The sequence below is a fragment of the Salvia splendens genome, chromosome 16, assembly GCF_004379255.2.
Source record: "Salvia splendens isolate huo1 chromosome 16, SspV2, whole genome shotgun sequence".
Lineage (NCBI taxonomy): Eukaryota > Viridiplantae > Streptophyta > Magnoliopsida > Lamiales > Lamiaceae > Salvia > Salvia splendens.
In genome coordinates this window covers 16,816,452-16,840,650 of record NC_056047.1, presented here as the reverse complement: position 1 = coordinate 16,840,650, position 24,199 = coordinate 16,816,452, and the positions used below count along the sequence as shown (strand labels likewise).

The 24,199-nt window shown below is 40.5% G+C and overlaps 2 protein-coding genes, 1 non-coding gene and 1 pseudogene across 8 annotated transcripts; 3 read left to right on the top strand and 1 right to left on the bottom strand.

Annotated features, from left to right (window-relative positions):
* The first annotated feature begins 1,045 nt into the window (after window positions 1-1,045).
* LOC121770781 (ATP-dependent DNA helicase PIF1-like) lies at window positions 1,046-2,167 on the top strand. Its single transcript, XM_042167554.1, has one exon. The coding sequence runs from the start codon at window positions 1,046-1,048 to the stop codon at window positions 2,165-2,167; it is 1,122 nt and encodes a 373-aa protein (XP_042023488.1).
* A 930-nt stretch (window positions 2,168-3,097) lies between these two features.
* LOC121770783 lies at window positions 3,098-13,273 on the top strand (annotated as a pseudogene).
* On the top strand, window positions 3,693-3,767 carry TRNAR-UCU. The gene is given in 2 exon segments: window positions 3,693-3,729; window positions 3,733-3,767. It is a non-coding gene; the product is annotated as a tRNA-Arg (tRNA).
* Window positions 13,274-14,420: 1,147 nt separating the features above from the next.
* On the bottom strand, window positions 14,421-22,203 carry LOC121771547 (protein GET4-like). 6 transcript variants are annotated; one of them, XM_042168358.1, is made up of 13 exons: window positions 21,861-22,201; window positions 21,245-21,364; window positions 20,938-21,017; window positions 20,668-20,746; window positions 17,737-17,818; window positions 16,684-16,840; window positions 16,360-16,450; window positions 16,011-16,094; window positions 15,669-15,715; window positions 15,150-15,281; window positions 14,945-15,029; window positions 14,763-14,846; window positions 14,421-14,676 (listed from the first exon to the last, which is right to left on the bottom strand). In XM_042168358.1, the coding sequence occupies exons 2-13, from the start codon at window positions 21,290-21,292 to the stop codon at window positions 14,659-14,661; spliced, it is 987 nt and encodes a 328-aa protein (XP_042024292.1). In that variant the 5' UTR covers window positions 21,293-21,364; window positions 21,861-22,201; the 3' UTR covers window positions 14,421-14,658. The 6 variants fall into 6 exon arrangements, with proteins under 6 accessions (XP_042024292.1, XP_042024294.1, XP_042024295.1 ...); XM_042168360.1 differs by having other exon boundaries at window positions 21,245-21,305; XM_042168361.1 differs by having other exon boundaries at window positions 21,245-21,305; window positions 21,876-22,201.
* Window positions 22,204-24,199: the final 1,996 nt, after the last annotated feature.

Here is a 24,199-nt window from a genome sequence, read left to right as displayed (position 1 = left end):
AGGGGAGTCGATGTGTGTCCAACGACCAAGCACTTTATGTTCTCTTAAGTTCCTAGACCTTGTGCTCTAGTGGATTTAAGGAGCGTGGTGTCTTGACCAAGCGCTTGCAGTGATCTATTTCTGTGCACACGCGATATATATAAAAAAAATCCTCGTTTCAGATACATTTAGAGATGCTTGCTTTGCTTTAGGATTGTTGGATGATGATAAGGAATATGTTGATGGAATTGTAGAGGCTTCTTTTTGGGCTTCAGCTCACTCTTTGAGATTGCTCTTTGTGAGTTTGTTAACATCTGAATCTATTTCACGGCCGGACTTTGTTTGGCAAAGATGTTGGAAATATTTTTCTGAAGATGTTCTTTATAACCGCCGGAAATTAACAAATAATCCTGGTAAGTTATTTGTTAATTATTTTAATTGCATGTGTATTATGTTATTTGTTATTAATTTCAATTTATAATATAAGTTTAATTCTAACAACGTATTCTTAATTATTATAGGTATGATCTTGAGTGAGGATGAAATTCAGAATGTTGCATTGGCAGAGATTGAGAAATTGTTGCAAAATCTTGGCAAAACTTTGCGTGATTTCCATGGTTTGCCGTATCCGGATAGTCAGTATTTTGAGTCAAGTGAAAATAGGTTGATTGCTGATGAGTTGTGTTATGATCGTGAATGTTTAGCAAGGGAATATTTGGAATCTATCTCTAAATTCACTGGTGAACAACTTTCTGTGCATGACACTATAATGTCGTCTGTGCATTCTAATTATGGAGGAATATTTTTTGTTTATGGGTATGGAGGTACTGGGAAAACTTTCATTTGGAGATCATTGTCTGCAGGGATTCGTTCGAAGGGCGATATTATTTTAAATGTGGCGTCCAGTGGCATAGCTTCTTTATTATTGTCTGGTGGTAGAACAGCTCATTCTCGGTTTAAAATTTCCATTAATGTGAATGAAGATTCTATGTGCAATATTAAACCAGGCGGTGCACTGGCTGAGTTGATTGTGAGAGCTAAGCTTATTATATGGGATGAAGCTCCGATGATTCATAAACATTGCATAGAAGCCGTGGATAGAACTTTAAGAGATATTATGCGTGTTTGCGATGAGTTAAATAGGAACAAACCGTTTGGTGGAAAAACTGTTGTTTTTGGTGGTGACTTTAGACAGATCTTGCCAGTTGTTCCTAAAGGCAGCCGTCAAGATGTTGTGAATGCTACCATTAACTCATCTTATCTTTGGAAGAGTTGCACAGTTTTAAGGCTAACAAAAAATATGAGGCTTTTGAATACAGAAAATGTTCATGAAGCCTCTAAGTTGAAGGAATTTTCCTCTTGGGTTGCTTCTATTGGAGATGGTGTTATTGGTGGTCCAAATGATGGTGAAGTGGCTATTCAACTTCCCATTGACATTGTTTTGCCAAATTCTGGTGATCCTCTTAGAACCATTGTTTCAAATGTCTATCCTTCTTACATGAATCCTGAAGAATTGATTAGTTGTTTGCATGGTCGTGCTATACTTGCTCCTACTTTAGAGGTAGTTGACGAGGTTAACCAATTCATGATATCTTTGGATCAGTCTCAAGGTCGAGTTTACTTTAGTTCTGATAGTATTTCAAACCCTGACTCAACATCAAATGGTCTTGCTGAGATACATTCTGTTGAGTTTTTGAATAAATTGAAGTGTTCTGGTACTCCTAACCATGAATTGTTATTGAAAGTTGGTACTCCTGTGATGTTGTTGAGGAACATAGACCTGTCAAACGGGTTGTGTAATGGCACAAGATTGATAATTACACGATTAGGTGATTATGTGTTAGAGGGACAGGTATTGGGTGACCATAATATTGGTCATAAAGTGTTGATTCCTCGAATGTCATTAATACCATCTGATCCGAGATTGCCTTTCAAGTTTCAAAGAAGACAATTTCCTTTGGTTGTGTCGTATGCAATGACCATTAACAAGAGTCAGGGTCAATCACTCTCTCATGTTGGATTATTTTTTAGAAAACCTGTTTTTAATCATGGACAGCTGTATGTTGCTATATCAAGAGTCACAAGTCGTGAAGGTTTGAAGATTTTGGTGTGTAAAGATGAAGTAGATGAAGGCAATGGTGATACCACTGTTAACATTGTTTATAAAGAAGTTTTTCAAAATTTATGAACTATTGGATTGTTGATATTTGTGTAATTTCGTATTTATGAATTTTTGTTTTTTAATGAACTTATTTTAGTATTCATTTATGTATAATGTATGTATATAAGTATTATTACCTCATCTTTATTCTGTATTATATTTTATTTAGTCTACTCATATATGTGTTTCAAATTCAAAAAAAATATTTCTTCATTGGAAATACACACTTATTCATTTGTTTTTATATTTACAATGTGTTTTTTTATTAGACATTTATGATCCGTCTACAAGCATAATTACTCAATATTTGTCAACGTTGTTTTTTAAATTCATTTATCTTAGAATTTTTTTACAAGTTTTATGGTCCGTGCATAGCACGGGTGGTAAAACTAGTTTCTAATAAAACGATACTCTAAAAATACTCGGTAACATTTTAGTTAACACCTTTGTTTGATTATCGAATATTTCGATGCTCGATAAATCTAGTTTTTTTAGTGAACACCTTATACAGGTCACTAATTTATTATTCCAAATTTCCTAACACAGTCCAAATTTTTCTATATCATTACGATGAAAATTTTGATGAACTTTCTCATGCCGACAAATATTTTTTCACTTGAATCGTTTTCCCTTAATTCAATCATAGCCATACAAATTTCTAAAACATTATCTTTTTAAGTGAGACTCTTTTAGGAGTGTGTGGAACTGGTAATTTGAAGACAGCGACAATACAGCAGAAAACATATAACATCATGACATGCACATCAAGTTTATTTGAACACACATAAGCATCAGCAGTGGGGCGCCTTAAGGGACACCCTAAAGCCCGCCCTATACACCGCCACGTCAGCATTTTATTCTTCTACCCTTCCACATGCAGTGGGGCGTCCTATAAGCCGTCTTAAAGGCTGCCCTAAGCATTTTCTTTATTTGAATATTTAAATAACTACAAAAATTAGAAAAAACCTTCATTTCAATCACACAACAAAATCATCTTAATAACTCGAAGAAGCAAATTCTCGTTTCACCGAATTCTACTTTTAATCATAAATTATCATTTTTTATAACATTATCATCTTAATAAATGTATAAAACTTAATCATTTTTTGAATTAACTTATTGCAGGTCCCCTCTATAACATTGTAAATTTGTAATCATATCAATCATTGAATCAATTTTCTCATTATTGATGCTTAAAGTTTTATACGGTAGTAAGTTTGAAGCTTTTTTTCATTAAAAAAAATAAAAAAAATCAAGGCACAGTTAATATTTTAAATAATTATGTATCCTTTAGAGTATAACATTAATATAAGGGTTATTTGCCCGTAAATTTCTAAATTTTCATCAAATTGTAGATTTGCATATCAACTTCAACGCTTGCATGTAAAGTATCGAAGTATTAATTTGTTCAAGTTTTACAACCACAAAATGATTAAGTTTTATACATTTATTAAGATGATAATTTATGATTAAAAAGTAGATGTGAATTTTTATTTTTGTCATATCATTCTCATACGAATAAAACAATTTAGTTTTCAAGATATTTCAACTAGCGTTTGTAGTCCAATGGTTAGGATTATTGCCTTCTTCCAAGCAATAGACCTGGGTTCGACTCCCAGCAAACACATTTTTTAAGGAAAATGCGTTGCATTGCCGCGCTATCGTCCGTCTAGCCCACAGTGGGGCGGACGATAACGCGGACGATGTCCATCGTCCGCGCTTCGTCCGTGGACGATCTATAGGGCGCGGACGAGCCATCGGGCATCGTCCGCATACCCACAGTGGCGGACGATGGCGCGCCCGATGCATCGGGCAGCCTATCGTCCGCCCCACTGTGAGCATCCCCGTCGAGCTTGAACACACATAAGAGCATCCCCATCGCTGCTCGATGGGGCGGACGGCGTCTGTGCCGACAGCGCGACACACTCGTGTCCGCCACTGTGCTCGCGCCGACGGCACGGCGCTTCTCTTAAAGCACGTCTGTGCCGCTAAGCAGGTCGACGTGGCAGCCTTCTATTGGCTAACGTCGTTGGCTTTTTCTATTTTTTTTAAAATTTTAATTTAAAAAATCATTTTTAAATTATAAAAACTTTCCCACTTCCCAATAAATTATATCCGTTTTCTCCCTACTTTTACTTTATTTTTCATTCCGCCCCCCTCCCAAATTCACATTTTTCATCTATAAATATCCTCATTTCCACACAAAAAATTTCACACCACACTATACAATTATCATCTAAATTCTCTCATCTAAATTCTCTCATCAATTCTCAATCTTTTCACTCTTGCAAAAAAAATGTCCGGCTCAGGCGATCACTCCTCCGACTCCCGCGGATGGAACCACGAATGGTTCAACCCAACACCATTCCCTCATCCAGATACGGAATTCTCGTTCCCTCCTCAAACCCAAGGTTCTCAAATTCCGGGTGACTATCGACCTTATCCGGTGGACGAGCAAGATGCCACCGATGGACGATACGGGTGGATCGGCGGCTCCCAAAATCTGGAGGACAACCCCAGTGCTCCTTGTCCTCGTCCTCGTAGTGTTCCTACTCATAGTCGTGGCGGGGACGTTCACGTCCGCACGACCGCACCGCGTATACTCCACCGGAGATGGAGAAGATGTTCACAGCCTATTTCAAAATATCCGAAGATCCGGAAACCGGCACGAACCAAACTGGGGCGAGGTTTTGGTGGCGCGTCTCTCGCTGGTACAATGCCAACCGACCGGAGGGAACCATCGAGCGCAATGAGAGTATGATGCGCAATGCCATCTTCAGAGCCAACGAAGAAATCCAAAAGTTCCAGGGGTATTACCTCCAGGAACAGCGGTCGGCGGGGAGCGGCATGAGCGAGGCCGACATCATCACAGACACCATGTCGACCTACCATTCCATGCATTACAAACCATTCAAGCACCTCGGCGCTTGGCAGCAGGTGCGTAGAAATCCGAAGTATAGGGGATGCTTATCATCCTCCTCCAGCAAACGGTCGAGGTCGTTATCCCTATCCGATGGCAGCTCCGATGAGGTGGCTAACCAGCTTGCCGGAGCTAACTTCGGTAGCCCCGACGCCGGCACGAGCAGTTCCCACCGCCGGCCGCAAGGAAGGAAGAAGGCGACGGCCAACCGTCGTCGCGCCGAGACTCCAACCGCCCCCGCTCCTGCTCCCTTTGTGCCACCTCAACCCCCCACGAACTCGTTGTGGACCCTTTTGGCTCAAATCAATTTGGCCAATAGGTCTCGGATGACTCCCGAGCAACTTGATTCACATTTGGCAATGATACGGGGTCTCCGAAAAATATTAGGGATATGGCCAGAGGACTAGTCTTCCACGGGGGTATTTTTTAATTATATAATTTTTAATTTGTATGATTTTAATTATGTAATTTTAATTTTTTAGAATTTTAACTATGTAATTTTTATTTTTTAAGACTTTAATTATGTAGTTTTAAATTTTTAGGATTTTAATTTTGTATTTTTTTTATTTTTTTTGTAATTTGTAATAGTATTCCGGGTATTTTTAATGCATTTTAATATTGTGGAAATATTTTTATTTAAATTGAATAATAGAATGGTAGAACCCTTGAGCATGTCCTTGCGGAAGAGCATGGATGTGGGTGTTGTGCTCTTGGGGAAGAGTGGAGAGTAAAAAAATGAATGAAAATGGGTCTGGGCCCACTTCCATGCTCTTGCCTAAGAGCATGGATAGGGATGCTCTAACACATTATACATAAAAAAATGTTTTATGACAACCCTAGTTTCTTTCTTTTCTACTCTTCAAAATGCTTCATCACATAACATTCACTCAACTAGGTCTCGTTACACTTCAATCACCACACCTAAATCACTTCAAATCCCCAAAAACACACTAAAACAACAAACATTTGATCAAAACATCACCAATCCATTACCCTTCAAAAAAACTACCACTTCTTGCAACCATCTTCAACACACTAGATGACTTCATATGTGACTTCATCGACCTTCCCCTCGCCCCCTTCCTCGACCCCAAACAAGTCCTCTCCGGCAACTTCGCCCCCGTCGAGGAGCTCTCCCCGACCGCCTGCACCGCGGTGGAGGGCTCCTTCCCCGGCTGCCTCGACGGCGGGGCCTACATCCGCAACGGCCCAAACCCTAATTTCTTCCCAAAGGGGCCCTACCATTTTTTCGAAGGCGATGGGATGCTTCACATGATCAAATTCTCTCACGGAAAAGCCACATTCTGCTGCCGCTACGTCAACACGCACAAACACGCAGTGGAGAGTGAATTCGGCTATCCTTTTGTCCCAAGCATCTTCTCCTCCTTCAGTGGCGGCCTGTTATCTTCAATTTCCCGGTTTCTCCTGACTGCAGCTAGGGTTAGCGCCGGCTAATTCGATCCGATCAAGCACGGATTCGGCACCGCCAACACCAATTTAGCCCTAATTTTCGGCCACCTCTTCGCTCTCTGCGAGTCCGATCTGCCCTACGCCGTCAAATTGACGGCGGAGGGAGACATAATCACCCTCGGCTGCCACGATTTCGGATCGGCCGAGCCGTTTTACCGGATGACGGCGCATCCGAAGGTGGACGGAGTCACCGGAGAGGCCTTTGCCTTCGAATACGGCAGCGGTGCGCCTCCGTTCCTGAGGTATTTTCGGATTGATTCGAACGGGAAAAAGCATAGATCTGTGGCGATAAACTCAATGTTGGAATCGTGCTTAGTCAAATAATTTTTGACTAAGAATAAATATTACAAGACATTTAATTTTGTGAAATTAAATGCAATAACGTCGATCTATGTTCCGAGTAGATGACCGTAGTATATTCATTTTCTCACATCCGATTCCCGGTGAGTGAGAAATAATATATTAAAGTTGGTCACAATAAAGCTAGAAATGAGCTATGTGAAGAGACTAAGGGATTAATTAACAAAGTGTTAATTATCCCACATCGGGATGATAAACTTCTTTGTTGAAGTATTTAATCAGATGAATTATTATGTGTAATAATTATCGTGGAATAAGACGGGTGTCAGAGCCCACACGAACGCCGCCGCCGCCCGCCCGTGACCCGTGTCCCGTGACCCGTGCCCCGTGCACCGGGTGCCTGGTGCCTTGTGCCTTAGATCTTGGCAATTGGTCTTTGGGTGGTCTTTGGGCTGTTCTTTGGAGCTGGTCGTTGAGCGTGGTTCGTGTCCCGCTTGTTCTTTTTAGACCACCCCAAACTCCACGCTATCCCCGATGGACCCCGACTCCTGGTGGTCCTGGTCCACGTCATGGTCCCGCTGGACCCCGACGCATGACGGGAGACAAAACGTTCCCGCTGGACCCCGACGCACAACGGGAGACAAAAGGTCCCCGCTGGACCCCGACTCACAACGGAAGTCAAAAGGTCCCCGCTGGACCCCGACGTATAACGGGAGACGATAGGTCCCCGTTGGACCCCGACGGGTCCATGGTGTATCCCGTCGTGTAGCATGTCCAGGTGCGTCGTGTATCTTCAGCTCCCACTGGCTAGTGCACCAGTCAGTAACCCCCGGCGGTTACAGTCAAACCATCATGGCACACATGATGGCTGTTGACTCCATCAATGCCCCTGCAGGTGGACTTGGCCTATAAATAGGCATGCATCCATTGCATTCTAGACATAACATACACAAGCATTCTTGCATACACGCTCTCTCCCTCTCTGCATATCTTCCCGTCGAAGCTCTGCCCCCGCCTTACTCCCGTTCGCTGGAGCTCTGTTGCTAGCGGTGCTGCTACTTCAGAGACGAAGCCGTTTTATCTTTGGGGACGACACGCCAAACCAAGAGCACTACCGGGGCGTATCTCGTCTTGCAGAAAGAGGACTCCTCGACTCAGCTTACATCTTTACGGTTTATTGTTTCGAATTCTGTTTTGTATTTTCAATTCAATTTATTTTCCGTTTAATTTCTCCGTTCTTCATTGGGTTATTTTATGCCCGGTTAGTGTATCTCTGTATCACAGTTATTAATCAATCATTTTCAACCAACACTCAATAGAGAAGCCGATGTCGATTCACGACTTCGCGATGACGGAGAGGTACGCCGTTATACCGGATATGCAGATCGTGGTGGATCCATGGGTGGTCGCCGGTGGGGGTGGATTGGGAAAAGGTGGCGAGATTGGGGGTGATTCCGAAGTATGCGGAGGATGAGGGGGGGGAGCGTGTGGATTGAGGCGGCGGGGTTTAATCCGCTCCACTGTGTGAATGCGTGGGATGAAGACGGCGGCTAGACGGTGTGCGTGGTGGCGACGAATGCGGCGGCGGTGGATCGGTTGATGGAAAACATCGATTGCGCGGAGATGACGATGGAGATGGCTGTGGTGGATGTGAAGAGAAAGAAGGTGGAGAGGTATAGGTTGTGTGATGAGTTTCTCGAATTCGGAGTCATCAATCTTGCTTATGCAGCCAAGAAAAACAGGTCCTCTCTACAAAAACTATATACTCTCCTCTCGCCGTCATTAAAATCACACTTTCACACAGCACGAATTTTAATTAATATAATACTCCCTCCATCCTAATAAATATAAAACGTTTATTCCCTCCGTCCCGCTTTAGCAGTCCCGGTTGAGTCGGGCACATGTTTTAAAGAGTGTTTAAGTGTGTAATAAATAAATGATGTAGTGGAGGTTGGGTCCCACTTTTAAACAACTTTTTTGCTTTTATTTTCGTCACCCCTAGTGACTATTCACACTTGCATTAATTTTTTAATTCCATTTAACATATTAATTACTGTAGTTGGTACCAAATTTAAATTTTCACACCAATTTTTATGCACCGAGTTCAACCGGGACTCCTAAAGCGGGACACCCGAAATTGATTAACCGGGACTGCTAAAGCGGGACGGAGAGAGTACTTTTTTGCATAAGATTTTATGTAGTGTTCTTTTGTGAATTAAAGAAGAGGGAGTAAAGTAAGAGAGGAAAAAAAATAAAGATAAAGTTATTTCTATTTTAAGAAACGTTTCATTTTCAATGGACAACCTAAAAAGGAAAATGTTTCATTTTTAATGGGACGGAGGGAGTTAAAAATTAGTGAAGTGTGAAATAAAATAAGAGGGTAATGAGTTAATAGAACATGAGTCAATTGCTAAAAATAGTACTACATCCGTCCTCAAAGAGTATGAACTTTGGGTTCGGTACAAGTTTTAATGCATTATTGACAAAGTAAGAGATAGATAGAGAAAATTTTTTAAGTATTGTTAGTGGAAAATGAGTCTCATCTTATTAGTGAGAAGAAAGTTCCCAAAATTAAAATGTTCATACTCTTTGGTGACGAACGAAAAAGAAAATAGTGCATACTCTTCGGGGACGGAATGAGTAATAAGTAAGTGTCACAAATATTGGCAGACAAATTAAAAAGGAAATTAGTGATAAATAATGGCGGATGGAAAAAATAATTTATTTTTCTCATAACTAGTATTTTTCTACAGAGTATATATTAATTAGGAATATGAAAGTAGTTTTGCATGAAGAAGCAAAATTGTGTTTATCAAGAAATAATTCACATTTGATAGAAATCCATGGGTTTCATCCTAAAAACATTTGGTGATAGGAGGAGGGGTCCATGAGACTTATATACTAGTTTCAGTTTTCTCTTGACACCGATGTGGGACAGTTATATGTTATATTTTTAGTTTCAATTGCCAACACCCTCCCTCAAACCCTTCAAGGTTATATACTAGTTTCAGTTTGGACAGTTATATGTTATATTTTTAGTTTCAATTGCCAACACCCTCCCTCAAACCTTCAAGGTGAACCTTGGAGGGGTTGGACTTTTTTGTTTCAATTGCCAACACCCTCCCTCAAACCCTTCAAGGTTATATACTAGTTTCAGTTTGGACAGTTATATATTATATTTTTAGTTTCAATTGCCAACACCCTCCCTCAAACCTTCAAGGTGAACCTTGGAGGGGTTGGACTTTTTTTTTCTAATCGATTGGACAATTGGTCCAATTTTTTCGATCGGTTGGACCACTTGGCCCAAATTTTTAAGTCCAGATATACTGTTGGGTCAGTCATTTTTTTTCGGTTTCGGCCCAGATATACTGCTGGGTCAGTTAAATTTGACCCACAGTCGGCGACCCGCTCTGATACCATGATAGAAATCTATGGGTTCTTGTTAAGGACCGTCCCCCTTAACGTCGATTTCCACACAAAATCAAGAAACGAGATGTCGTCGTTGTCGAGCGCCCAACGTTGGGTCGTGACTTGGACGGCAAAAAGGGGCGGTTGAGCGCGAGATCAGCCTCGTGGGCAACCTTAGGAGATGTTTCTTGTTTGATACTCAATTGAGCCAAAAGAATGATAATTTCATATATTGATTGAATGAATAAAAAAGATAACAGTCTATCCTATTTATAATGCTACTGACTTAATGAACAAGAAAACAAAGATATAGAAAAAGATATGCTAAATCTCTATAATATCTAAACTAAATAATAATAATCCTAATACTCGTATCAACTCCCCCACGGTTAAAATCCACCTTGTCCTCAAGGTGGGAACCACGAACCAAGGACAAGAGTTGAAAGCAAAAGCTTGGCGAGGCATCTCCTCCTGGATCAAACGTGTATCGAACCGCTGAATGTCTCCCTTTATCACCTCCATAAAAAATCAATAAATGTAGACTAATGTGGTCGTCCAAATTCAACGCTACAATGGAAAGTTCTGCCACACATTCATGAATGCTCAAACACGGCGTGTTATTTCGCAGAGGAATTAACCTTGCATCGGCGTCGAGCGATGGTAATCGAGGCTTCATGCTTGTAACATCACTGACACTGACATCCACATAGACACAAGCACTTTCGTGGAAAACAGTGTAATCACCAATAGAACCATCCTCCTCTTTATCTTCTAGCAATGTCTCCTCCTTTTCACCAATCTTCTCATCATATACCCCAACGAGCACTTGCAGTGACTTGTTGTCGTTCATGACAATCCCTTTGTTCTTGACGAACTCTCCAGGGGACTCGTTGTTTGGAACATCAAGAGGAGCGCCATCATTGTGAACATCGGTAATGTCATTGGGAACATCATCACCGAATCCTATCGTGGGAGTATTATTAGTTTTCTCTTCGGCTAAATTCTCATCTTGAATGTTCTCCTCAAACTCCTCCCCATCATCCGCATAACAGAGAATGCGTTGTTTACACACATGTCCCATCACCCATTTCTCGGGACAGTGCCAGCAGAGACCCAACCTGGACCGTTCTGACTTCTCCGCCTGGGAGACCCGTATTAGCGGCAGGCGTGGCTACTCCGGAGTTTGACTGGTCACACGTGCGGGCTGACTGTACAGGTCCCGCGTTGGCTTTTCGGTGGAGTAGCGGGGCTGGTGGAAGGCGGGCTGGACTCGCACTCTCACCTCCTCCCGAGGGCGAGGTCGGTCCCAGCACGTCTCCGAGCGTCGGAGCCGGTCAACGGTCGGGTAGCCGCGGTCCTGCTGTTGCGTCGGTGGGTCCCAGCACGTTGGGCGGTGCCGCTGCGTTGCGGTTGTCGGGTAGCGATCAAACCCTAATTTGGTCTGATGCTCTCCGCGATCAGATAGGTGGCCACCCCTCTCGACGTAGCCGCTGCGGTGTCGGGGCCAAGCGTCTTGCGCGCGATCGCGGTACCCGATGGGCTGGTATCTCGGCCGTGGGCGACGATCATGTGGATCCAAGTGGTGTGAGACGTAGGGTGATTCTGGATCAGGCCACGACGGCGGGCGGAATACTTCCACCCGGATGCTTGGAGGGTCCCAACTGGTTACACGGCGAGGTTGGGTCGGATGGTAGGGACGGAATGGCTGTGTGGCCTGAGGGAAGTCGTATTGACGACGACGATAGCCGGCGTAGTCGTATGACATGTTGACGGACTGAGGCGTGGCTGTGGTGGATGATGATCGTCTGACTTCGGCGCGGCACGCGGGAATCCTTCCCGTCGGGCATTGCAGACGTAGTGTTGTCCTGCGGCTAGAGCTCGGCGGACAGGCGGGACTCGACAACCAAAGCAGTTGCTGTGCGCGGAATGTTTTCCGTCGGGCAGCGGTGTAGCTTCGGTTCGAGATGGTGGGAGGGTCAGCTCTCAACGAAAGCACCAGTTGTTAAGGACCGTCCCCCTTAACGTCGATTTCTACACAAAATCAAGAAACGAGATGTCGTCGTTGTCGAGCGCCCAACGTTGGGTCGTGACTTGGACGGCAAAAAGGGGCGGTTGAGCGCGAGATCAGCCTCGTGGGCAACCTTAGGAGATGTTTCTTGTTTGATACTCAATTGAGCCAAAAGAATGATAATTTCATATATTGATTGAATGAATAAAAAAGATAACAGTCTTTCCTATTTATAATGCTACTGACTTAATGAACAAGAAAACAAAGATATAGAAAAAGATATGCTAAATCTCTATAATATCTAAACTAAATAATAATAATCCTAATACTCGTATCAGTTCCATCCTAAAACCAATTGGTAATAGGAGGAGGGGCCCATGAGACTTATATACTAGTTTCAGTTTTCTCTTGACACCAATGTGGGACAGTTATATGTTATATTTTTAGTTTCAATTGCCAACCACATTTACACAATAATTTGGTGTATTCATGTCTAATATTCTTGATACTGTTTATTTTGGTACATTTATGCAGTAATACTAGGGGAGAAACGGTCGGTGGGGGTGGTGAAGCTAGACCTAACCCTACTAGACAAGGAGGTTGGCGGCGATTGCACGGTGGCCGGCTGGCGGTTTGAGGCGGGCTGCCACGGAGGCGAACCGTTTTTCGTTGCGAGGGAGGCGAACAATCCGGCAGCGGAGGAGGACGACGGCTATTTAGTGGCATATTTTCACTGTGGAAATACTGAAGAATCCAAATTTGTGGTAATGGATGCCAAGTCTCCTACTCTAGAAATAATCGCCAGCGTGAAGCTGCCGCAGCGCATGCCCATGGGCTTCCACGGCCTCTTTATGTCGGAGACTGACCTTCAAACTAATTATATTAAATAAAACTTTATAAAATATTGGCACTTTCAGAGTGTAGATATTTTCTAAAATCTTTGTAACAACTTAGCAAGTTAAATACTAGCAACTACTCTCTTCATCCAAATTTTCATAGATATTAATTTGGAGAGATTATTGAGCTATCATCCATAAACAAATTACAAATAATCTGAGACTTTTTATAGTAAGTTATTTTTAGTGTTAACTAAAGCATACATTCATTATTAATTTATTGACACGAAAATCAAACAAAAGATGTTTATTTTTAGACAAAAGTATAAATGAGCCAATTATTTTTGTCTGCTGTTTTTGTTAACTTACAAAAAAGTTGTGTGATTTTGAGTGGCCCTAAAATTGATATATCACACTACTATACCACGTTCTCATCCTTTCATATTGATTGAATGATTGAATCTATCAATTTGTTTTTTTTTCAGTAATGAATCGTACACCGTTCGATATGAGATATTTTTTTGAAAGAAGATAAATAGTGCATTAAAAGCGCATAAATTTATAGAAGTTGTTTGCATGAATAATTGAGGCATTATTCTTGTCTTCTTTGGCTCACAACATGCAGTGGAAAGCAAAGAAATAGTCAAATTTTGACTGTTTCCAATTATTGTAAAGTACGCAACGCATGTGACTCGCTCGACTTTGGGCATATCTCCATGTACAAAGAAAAATTATTTAAATGAGTCATTAATTATATTAAAACTATAACTATTGATTTATGGTAGAAATCCTGTTAGACAATTGATCAAGCTAGAACAATAAACACTGAATCAAAATTTATGTGGTTCGATCGAGATTGATGTACATCCACGGACAAGAAATCAATGACATTTTTCGAAATCCAGTCAGCAATACAAGATACAAAATGAGTACACAAAATAGATGAATGAACTCATAAAACTCTCAAATCTATCTGCAACTTTTATGGTTTGAATTTCGCTTAGCTGTAAATTAAATGTAGGTGCTCTTAACATTGTTCAAATTATCATGCCACATAGTGTATCTCATGAAATAATTCGTAGTTATTAGATGGGCAATAACTATAAAAAAAATGGGACTGGACATGCGATTGAATACATGCAAATAAGAAATTCTCGAATATACATTATGTTGGCATGTGTGATTTGTGATGTTGGAGGGTTGTGTCTCACAACTCTATTCATCCAAATTTTTAGATATCTTAACTAATACTTTAAAAAAAAACTTATTCTTTAAGAACACAAAAATCAAGACGCAATTAGTTGCGTTAGAAATTTTTAAAAAATAATAGAATGGAAATTTTTAAAAAATAATTAGTCGATCATAGCTCTTGTACCCTAAAAAAATAGTACTACTAAAAAACAACAAACAGGAAACCATTTGTCACAGGTTTTCTGAACTACTAAAAAGGTTGCGTTCCTTGCCCATAAGAAGGCAAACTATAAACAAGAACAAAAATCATAGTTAAACTTTAAGTAGCATCGATTTTTACCAATTTCTGTCATAATTTATCTCATCGCAAATTGCAAGTTTACTACTAGTCTCCTGCCATCATCTGCACAAAATAGAAAAATCCATAAATGCAGAACGTTGAGAAACAAGAATATCATCCAATGGGAAAACCGTGATAAGAGTTATTACCTTGAAAATTTCCCCAAACATTCCTCCCGGCATGGAATTTCTACGTCGTACTCCATAGAACTTCTCCGCGATTTCATCCAGCAGCTGATCCACGATGCCACAGCAGAAAAGTATGATTACCCGTTAGGAAAATTTTACAAGGGTAAAGGATGATTAAAGGATTGCGACTGGAAATAGCCTACTTCGTTAAAGAGAGGCTCCCTGCTTATACTTGGCCTGTAACGGTCACGCAACATATTGAAGAGAGGCAAAGCATCTCTCTGCAACCTGCATTACACATGTAGAAAGAATGTTTTAACGTTGTCAGTTTGGTCATACTTATCGATTATGATTACATATATGGAATGATGTGCACTCAAGAATGAGAGAGAAATTAATCCAACTAACGTTTCTAGAAGAAAATTGGTGAACTGCATTAGATCAGATTGAGGAAAATTGACTCCTTCAGATTGTTGCACTTGCTTCTTAACCTCATCCATAAGGATAATAGCATCTCTGAGATTACCTTGAGCTAAGTACCTAAGTTCAAAAGAGATCGTTTACTACACACAATCAGAGTACTATGAAACTCATAAGAAAACTAGATATCGACAAGGTCTCAAGTAACCAACGGGGAAGCAAAAGCCTGGAACATTCTACAATATTAATGCATCAATTGGGAGCATAAATTTTAGACTTAGAGCATTTTATAGTATATGTTTTATAATATATGGGCAGAATGAACTCGAGTCATGACAAGAGTTGATCGCCACATTAAGAAGCAAATGATAGGTTGCTGACTAAGAATTCAAACCATATATCCTAGAAGATGCACTTCACGTATTTCTTTTCAAATGATTGCAAGAGTACAACTCTTAACAGTAACTGTTTAACTTCATACGTATTTATCATTCAAAAACTACTTACATCAGAACTGCACGTGCAACAGCAAGATCGTCTTCACCGGGATAACACTGCATTCAGAAGCTGCCAAATAAGTATTATACTATAGTGGTGTTCGGTTTCCTAAATAAAATAGTACCAAGATAAATCTAGAATTGAGTTGTGAGATTATTTTAGTTGGAGTGGGTTAGCTATGACTAATTATTCCATGATTATCCATCTAGGATTGAGTTGTGGGATTGAATCTCACAAACCAAACACACTACATGTTTAATCCTGAGATACAATCTTGCAAACTAAACACCCCATATACATACTAATAGATAAGCCATTTATGAGAGATTAGAATTCAGAGCAAGGACTGACCTTGCCCATGAAATTGATTAGAGTTAGAGCAAACTTCTTTGGATTCTTCCCTCGAACAAAATGATACGTTACTTTGGACATATCCTGTATCAATGAACAATATATCACACAAACCATGCAGTTCCAGGGTGGTATTTGCTTCAGTGCTTATATTTTTGCAATTGAGCATGTATTGAAGTATACTTTTTCCTTAAATTCATCACTAAGAAGAAAGAGGGTGAAATGGGGGCGTTTAGAAACACCGTTTTAAAACAGAGTAGCTTAACATATAGTTTGAAAGATCATGGAAACCATTGCCAAAAAGTACCATCTTTTTCTCTAAAAGTATGATTACTAAAACAATAATTACCAACTCAGGTGATTCTGTGTATAGGTAATCAGCTAGCATGTCATGAATTTCAGGAGATCCATTCCTCTGACCTCCAAATTCTGTAGACCACCTGTTCAGAAGAGAATAAATTTATCAGTACATCCTGATCCACGGCCAAATAATGAAAAGAAAATACACTGGAGAGAGAACAAATCCAACAGTTATATGCCTTGATATCCAAGCCATAACAATGGTCTACCATAAACTACCAAATACAGTTCATGAGTTCTTAACAAGATATTAGTTGAGCTAAGAAGTAGGAACCCCTTGATTGAATGCATAAGAGACAAACTGATTTCTCACTTGATAGCAGCTCTCAAGAATGATGAGCAACCCTCAGCACGTGTTTTTGCAGCTCCTAGAGCTTCAGTGAGTTGCTGCATATCAGCATCATCTGCTAGGTCCAAATTTTGCGGCACAGATATTCGTGGAAACTTCTTGTAAATTTGCCTGATACGATCTGCAACAGACTGTCAGATTCTACGTAATGTATAAAACCAAAAAACAAGAAAATAAAAGAAAGTTCACAACTCAATCTGATAAAAACAAATCACCAAACACAAAGCTACAAACAGTCATTCAAATGTAAAGAAGAACTATTCAAGTATCAGGACTGATCTCCAAACAGTCATTCAAATAATAGTAATTACAGCTTAATGTCACTCTTTTACAGATATTCTTCGTAGAAGACCATAAGCCTTCACCCTGTTCTGAACGTCCAATTTCCTCATCAACCAAAGCTACTCAGCCATTCATATGTTATACTTTCCTAGAGAATCAGGTAATCACTTATAACAAATCTCCTCTTCCAGATGGAGATTAACTGGATTGGCATCAGCAATTCAAATGGATCTGGGGGTTTTCGGTGTTAAAAAATTTATTGACAGTTGACACTGTCAACTTTGCAAGTAATAAGAAAAAGTACCTAACTCTATTCACCACATTTCAATTTCCTTTGACTTGTTAGATATAAATATTTTCCATGAAAATACTTTAACAGATACTGCTAATGGATCAGTATATACAGATTTATCAAAACATTCCAGACTAGCTTAACTTTTGGCAACAAACGCTTAAGTAATTGATTGTGATAACTAATGTCAGTGTCTGAATTGGGTATAAAGTGATGGCCAAAGTGCTCTGTCAGCAAAAACGAGCGTTCAATTCTTAAAGAAGCTAGGAATGATGTATATGTAAGTTTGCATCAATAAGGGAGAGTGAGCCCAATAAAATCTTAAATTGACAGCCCGACATCACAAACTGGGGTTCTTTTGTCTTTGCCAGAATGTCAATAAAAACTAAAAAGGAAAGGAAATAATGATGGAAACAATAAGAAAGCATTATGATGGAACTGACCAAGTGTGTCATCATCATAAGCGATCTTTCCTTTAACAAGACTCTCCACAAACAAGACAGCAAGCTCAGTTCCACATGTAACCTGAATAAGTGTGAAATGTAAATATAATTCATCAACAACAATTCCAACTTAAGAGAATATAGGAAATTATATTTCATCAGATCTCTTTAAAAAAAGAGAAGATATGGAGCCCGGGGTCTCCAAGCTTTAAAAATCCACCTTGCCAGCTGGAAGTTCCTCATAGTACTGAATAGTTTCGGCATTAATTATTATCACTTATTGTATCTTGTGTCAAAATCATTATTCCTTAAATAGGTTATCTGGGTAATTTATGAGAGGATTTTACAAAGGATTAACATAGTGACACACATCAAGAGCTGAAAGTCTAGAGATCTATCTTCAATTGTTAGACGTCTAGAATCCACTCTTTAAATGTTGAAGTCAATAACTCTTCCTTTTACTATTATCTTTATTTCCTTAAGTCTTTTGAGAGTCCAATAAATAAGTCCCTTGAGATTTGAGAGGGATGTGGAATCTTGAGTTTAGATTAAGAATAGCATTTTACCGCCTCAATTAGATAATTGGCCTCATAAGAGGATTGTTCTCAATATCTATTCTATATTTCATTTGATTTTGAGTTTAGCAAACATCATCCATCTCCAGTCACATCTTTTCTCTAATAAATTGGTGTGGTAAACGTGGAAAGAAATGACAACACGAATGAAAGCTCTTGTTGAGGTGTTAGAGAAAGCAATGGAGGAACATGACAGAAACATAAGAGCAATCGAATTAAGGTTTAGAACAGAATTCAAACTACTCCTTGCTATTTTGGGCAGTCGTGTAGATAAAAAGGAGCAGGTGCCCATTCCAACAGCCGAGGAAACAACCAGTGTTATTAATAGCGTATGGCGGCTTATGGCGGTCTGTCAAAAAACCGCCATAGGGATATGGCGGTCGGCATGGCGGTATTAGGCGTAAATGGCGGTCAATAAATTAACAAATAAATAAAATATAATACATAACATAAGATGCAAAAAAATTTAGATAGTTATAGGAAAATTAGAAAATTAAATGGTGGAAGACAAAAATTATGGAGACGCTTTCATCGAGTAGAATAGTTACAAGAAAAGAGATAGAATTATACAGTAGAATTAATCCATGCATCGAGTAGAACAATTATAAGAAAAGAGAGAGAATTAAATAGTGGAATTAATACAAACTGGGCATCCACAATAGTGGATTAGTGCCCGCCCTAGCCACAGGCTAGCGGCTAGGGCGGGCGTCTAGTCCACTATTGCAAACGGCTAACGGTAAGGACGAGCGCGGAGCGGACGAGAGGTTAGGCATGGACTAACCGGCTAGCCGATCGCTGGCCGCCTATTTTGCGGCGAGCAATAGGCTACCCGATTTATTTTTATTTTTTATTTTTTTATTTATACTCTATATTTACAACTCATTCCACTTCATTTTTTTAATATTTGATAAACACCAATAATTAAAATGAATTAAATCGTATTTGTCAATTTATTTGTTGGACTAGGGCATTGGCTAGGCTATTGTTAGCTTATTGCTAGGCTGTTACTTGGCTAGGACAGTGGCTAGGCTGTAGGAAGGGCATGATGATGTGGCATGAAGAGTTTTTGGTTAGACTATGCCTAGTCTGATGCTATTGTGGATGGTCCAAGTAGTAGTACATAAAAATTTTCAGTTATCTTGAATCGTGAATGAAAATCTAGAATCTGGAGCCTTGTGCGTGTGGAGACTGGAGAGACGATAACTTGGATTGACAGCATCGATTATGGTTTTGAAGCCAGAAACTCCCATAAACCCTATAAATAGACTGTTTATAATGGCCAATGGGCTAGGTTACATGTCACGTGGGCAGGGTAGTGGGGTAAGTGGGGTCGTTTTACAAGGCAAAAAGGCATCCCGACCGCCATGAAAGCCATATCCTGCCATGGCGCTTCGCGAATGGCGACATTCAAAAAAGGGAGTAAACTGCCATATCACATGGTGGCGGTGGCGTTGAGCCTAGAAACTGCTACCGCCATCCGCCACGGCGCCGCCATCTCCGCTTTTTAATAACACTGGAAACAACGGAGGCCATTTATTTTATCAGCCACTACCAGCCGTTACAACTCCTCCAGCCATTGTGACGGTGCTCTTAGTTCTTTCCAGTCGGCCGTCCTCAACCTCACCCCTAATTGGTGACAGCTGGCTTCAAACAGCCACGTTGTTCCACCGCACCTACCTTATCTGCTGCAACAGTCTTCTCCACTGCCCGCCATAGTCCATACAACAACCCATTGTTTTCCTTCTGGTTTCCTCCGCATCACATCTGCCACCTCCTGTGTGCGTGAATTCAGTCATGTCGCTGCCGCACACCACAATTCTCCTCAAAGGAGTGTGGTTGTGCTCTTATGCGCTGCTGGAGTGTATTTTTCAATGCAACCCCATGTTTCCCTGCTACAATCATTTGGAAAACAGATTGCCGTTTGGCCTCAGAAGATTTGGGCCGTTTTCAACTTTTTACCTAGCCTTGAGACAAGGCTGTTCGACGTGGTGCAATTGATACGCATTTAGTGCTGGAAGTCTGGAAGTCTAGAAGCCTATCTTTAATTGTTAGTCTAAAATCACACTAAGTGTTAGAAGTCTATTAGTCTACCTTTAAATGTTGGAGAATTGAGAGGGATGTTGAATCTTGAGTTTAGTTTACAAACGATAATTTACCGTAGGGCTCGTAAGAGAATTATAACAATATCTATTCCATATTCCACTTCATTTTAGAGCAGTCAATACCATCCACCTCTTTTCTCTACGCACATTAAAACATTAGAAAGAATCATGAAGATACATAAGGTCTTAAAGGGGTACACTCAACTAAATGCTAACAGAATATGAGAAAAATATCACAGGGGCACAACTCTGACCTGTCCGTTTGCTAATTGTAAGCAAGCCCCAGAGTGAAAAATATCCAAGGCTTCTAAGTACCTGTCAGCTAAAGCATACCTGCAGTCATTGTCAATCCAAAGAAACAATATTAACTTCTATAGTTCTATCATCACGGGTAAAGGTGTTGACATTGGCAAGCTTGACTGTAAGTCACAATCATTAAAAAAACATTGTTTAAGTGCCCAAACACCAACACATCTGCTCAAAACCATATTATTATGTATTCAGTTGTTATTTGAGAATCACACCTGGAACCAAGAGACTTATACATTTGTAGAGCGCCATAGAAGTTGCCTTCCTCTACAACTTTCTTAATCTTCTCAATAGTCTGCAATTCAGAGCTAAGAAATATAAGAACCAGGAAAGAAGAACAGAATCAAACAACTTATAACTTGTTTACAAGCTATTCGGATGCACAGCAGCACAGCACCATACATGCTGAAAAGATGACAGTATTGGAAATAAATATACAATATAGCTACCACATTATAACTACATAAGCACATAACTCTTTTGTTGATATGGAGATAAGGGGAATAATTTTAAGAGGCCCACCTCTTCAGCTGGTGCGAGTGTGACGCGTCTGGCCCTTTCTCGTGACATGCTCTTCTATGTACTTTACCAGGAAAAAAGAAAGAGAGGAAAAAAACAAATCTTTTTACTTCAGAATCAGCCCTGAAGCATTGCAAATATGACTCATTAATGTAAAACTTCACCTTTCAACCAGGCACAAGACCATGTTAAAAAAAACACTCCCTAAATTGACATTAACATAACTTCACCAGCACGTGATATCGATACACAACTGGGGACAGGAAAATCTCTTTGAAATTGACAACTAGGGAATTTTTTTTATCAAACCTCTTAGCCTCCACCAATCTCAGCCATTTCCAATGTTAGTGCTGATTGGATGAGAAAATCTTAATGTGCATAGGATCCATGGAATCAATTACCAAGATACTTATAAGAAAAATGCAAAAATCACAATTCCAAGCTGATTCTACAACAATTCGGAGAGGGATAGTTGTATTGATATCTGCAAATTTCCTTACGAAGAACTAGCAGCCTACTCCACACTACAATCCAGATGGGAAATATGATCCGCCATCAAATAATATTGCATTTATCAAAATTAAAAGGCATAAATGACATAGTTACACACGATAATTACCCCAGAGATGATAACCTTTTGTTCTCAATGTGAAGAAACGATTAAATTGAATCAGGAAATAGTAATTACGTAATTTCGAGCTAGGGTTTCGAATATGGGGGATGAAGAAATACGTCCAAGCATGAACGGAATACGGCGGAGCGATGAGAAGCGCAAGAGGCTAGAGTAGCGGCACGGTGGCGGATGGAGATGGGAGGAAGAAGATCTCGGATGGGATTAAGAGGGAAATGCGGTGAACAAGACGAGACAATGTTGGGTTGAAATTCTGCAGTTTTCCTTCCTCATGTTTTTTCATCTACTATTAAGTCATCTTTTTCAAATTTTTTTCCTTTTTTTTGGGTGGATCTAATTTGCAGTTGCAGTCTTAAAAAAAATTCTGTAGTGCATCACTAAATTGAGCTGAGCCGGTGGGCTTTTTATATATTTGGAAATAATCCAAGCCCACTTGGTAAGAGGGTTGAATTGAGCTAGGTTATATATTGTGCGAACTGAGAAAATTATTTATTCAAGCATTTTCTTTTATTTCTCGTATACTCTATTTTTTTTTATACTTTTTAAACTCGTGTTTAAGGAGGTGTTTGCCCTTAACACGATCATATATATATATAGAGGAGTGATCAAGGTCTAACTAATTTTAAGTATATAACTAGAGACCAAATAACAACCACATATTATCTTAATCTAATGATTAATAAAAGTACACATTATTAGTTAATAAATATAGCATAGGGGTATTTTTGGAAATAAACTTCGTTCACATATCCTCACATACACATTCCATTCACACATTATCTTTCTCTATTTCTATTATCATTCTCTCTCTCTCCCTGTGTGCCGATCTCTGGCCGCCACCGTGATGCGTCGGAGGCGATTCGGTGGAGGAACGTGGAGCTAGAGAGGGAGCTCCGGCGGTTGTCGTGGTACTCGTCGGTGCCATACCTGTTCGGCGGGCTTGCGGCGATGCTGGGCCCCATCGCTTTCGGTCTCTTGATCCTCGCCAGCTCCTACTGGAAGCTCTCTGAAGAGGCCGAGAGGGACCTCGAGGCCGACGGAGGAGGAGACGGAACTTCTAAGGCGGAGCCGCCGGTGATGGAGGAGAAGTTTCTGGTGATCATTGATTAATGCGTCGTTGTTTCAAGCATAGGTTGCCCACAAAGGATCCCAGTTTCCAACCCGTCTTTAAAGTGACCATGGTAACAAAAGTAAAAGTTAAAGTAAAAGTAATAGGAGTACTTTCTGTCCTATCAATTATTTCAACATTTTAAATTTCACATAACTCTCCCTCTTTACCTAAGAGCATTCGTAGTGGTACGGATGTCCCGACGGATATCCCAAAAACACCTCATGCCACGTCATACGGACATCCCACTGTGGATACCACGTCATACGGACATCCCACTATGGATACCACGTCATACGGATATCCCACTGCACAGTGGCGGACATCCCCAAGGATGACATCCCGACGGACTTCCCACAATAATAAAAATTCACAAATTCACAAATTAAACAATTTTCGGAATTAAACAATTTACGGAATTAAAATTTCGACACAAATAGGGAAAAAACTCCATTAAATAAAAAAAAGAAAAGTACATTTCACCAAATTAAAAACATACAATTCAATAATTAAAAACTACATCAATGACGACTCATCCGCTGCCATACTTTTTCAATAATATCGTTCTGGAGGCGAGTATGGACTTGTTTTTAGCGTATGTTAGCAAATACACGGACTCGATCGACATCGTCATGGGGTATCCCCATGCGTACATTGCTAGTGGCCACGCTGTGGCTTGGACCCGCAACATCAGCATAAGCATCGGTCCAATCAGTCAGTGCTGGACCTTCGTCTTCGACAATCATGTTGTGCATGATAATACATGCGTACATGATGTCGGCGATGCTGTCAACATACCACAGCCGTGATGGACCCTTCACTGCCGCCCATCGAGCCTGGAGCACACAAAATGCCTGCTCCACATCCTTGTGCGCTGTCTCCTGGCGACCAGCAAAATATATCTTCTTTTCATATGCTGGGCATCTGATCGTCTTCACAAAGACGGGCCACAAAGGGTATATCCCATTGGAAGGAGCTACGAGAGGGGCGCGAATTCGGACCAAGTTATATTGAAGATAACCGAACCGATTGGATCAGTTAGCAAATGCCGTTGCCACTTGATCGGTGCAAACTCGCTCTCACTCTTTTCCTACCAATGTAATTTGTAAACTCCCAATTTTGCACTACTTTAACAGTAAAGCAGCAAGTTCGGGGTCGATCCCACAGAGAAGTTGGTGTGTCGAGTGTGTGAGTAATGAACAGGGGGGGTTGGCTGCTG

Bases quoted from the DNA above. Each gene is read 5' to 3' on its own strand.
- LOC121771547 (XM_042168358.1), bottom strand. From the start codon at position 21,292: ATGTCACGAGAAAGGGCCAGACGCGTCACACTCGCACCAGCTGAAGAG. The intron at 20,747-20,937 runs GTGTGATTCTCA...CAATGACTGCAG, and splicing joins TATAAGTCTCTTGGTTCCAG to GTATGCTTTAGCTGACAGGT. The intron at 17,819-20,667 runs GTCAGAGTTGTG...ACACTTATTCAG, and splicing joins TACAATTAGCAAACGGACAG to GTTACATGTGGAACTGAGCT.
- LOC121770781 (XM_042167554.1), top strand. From the start codon at position 1,046: ATGATTCATAAACATTGCATAGAAGCCGTGGATAGAACTTTAAGAGAT.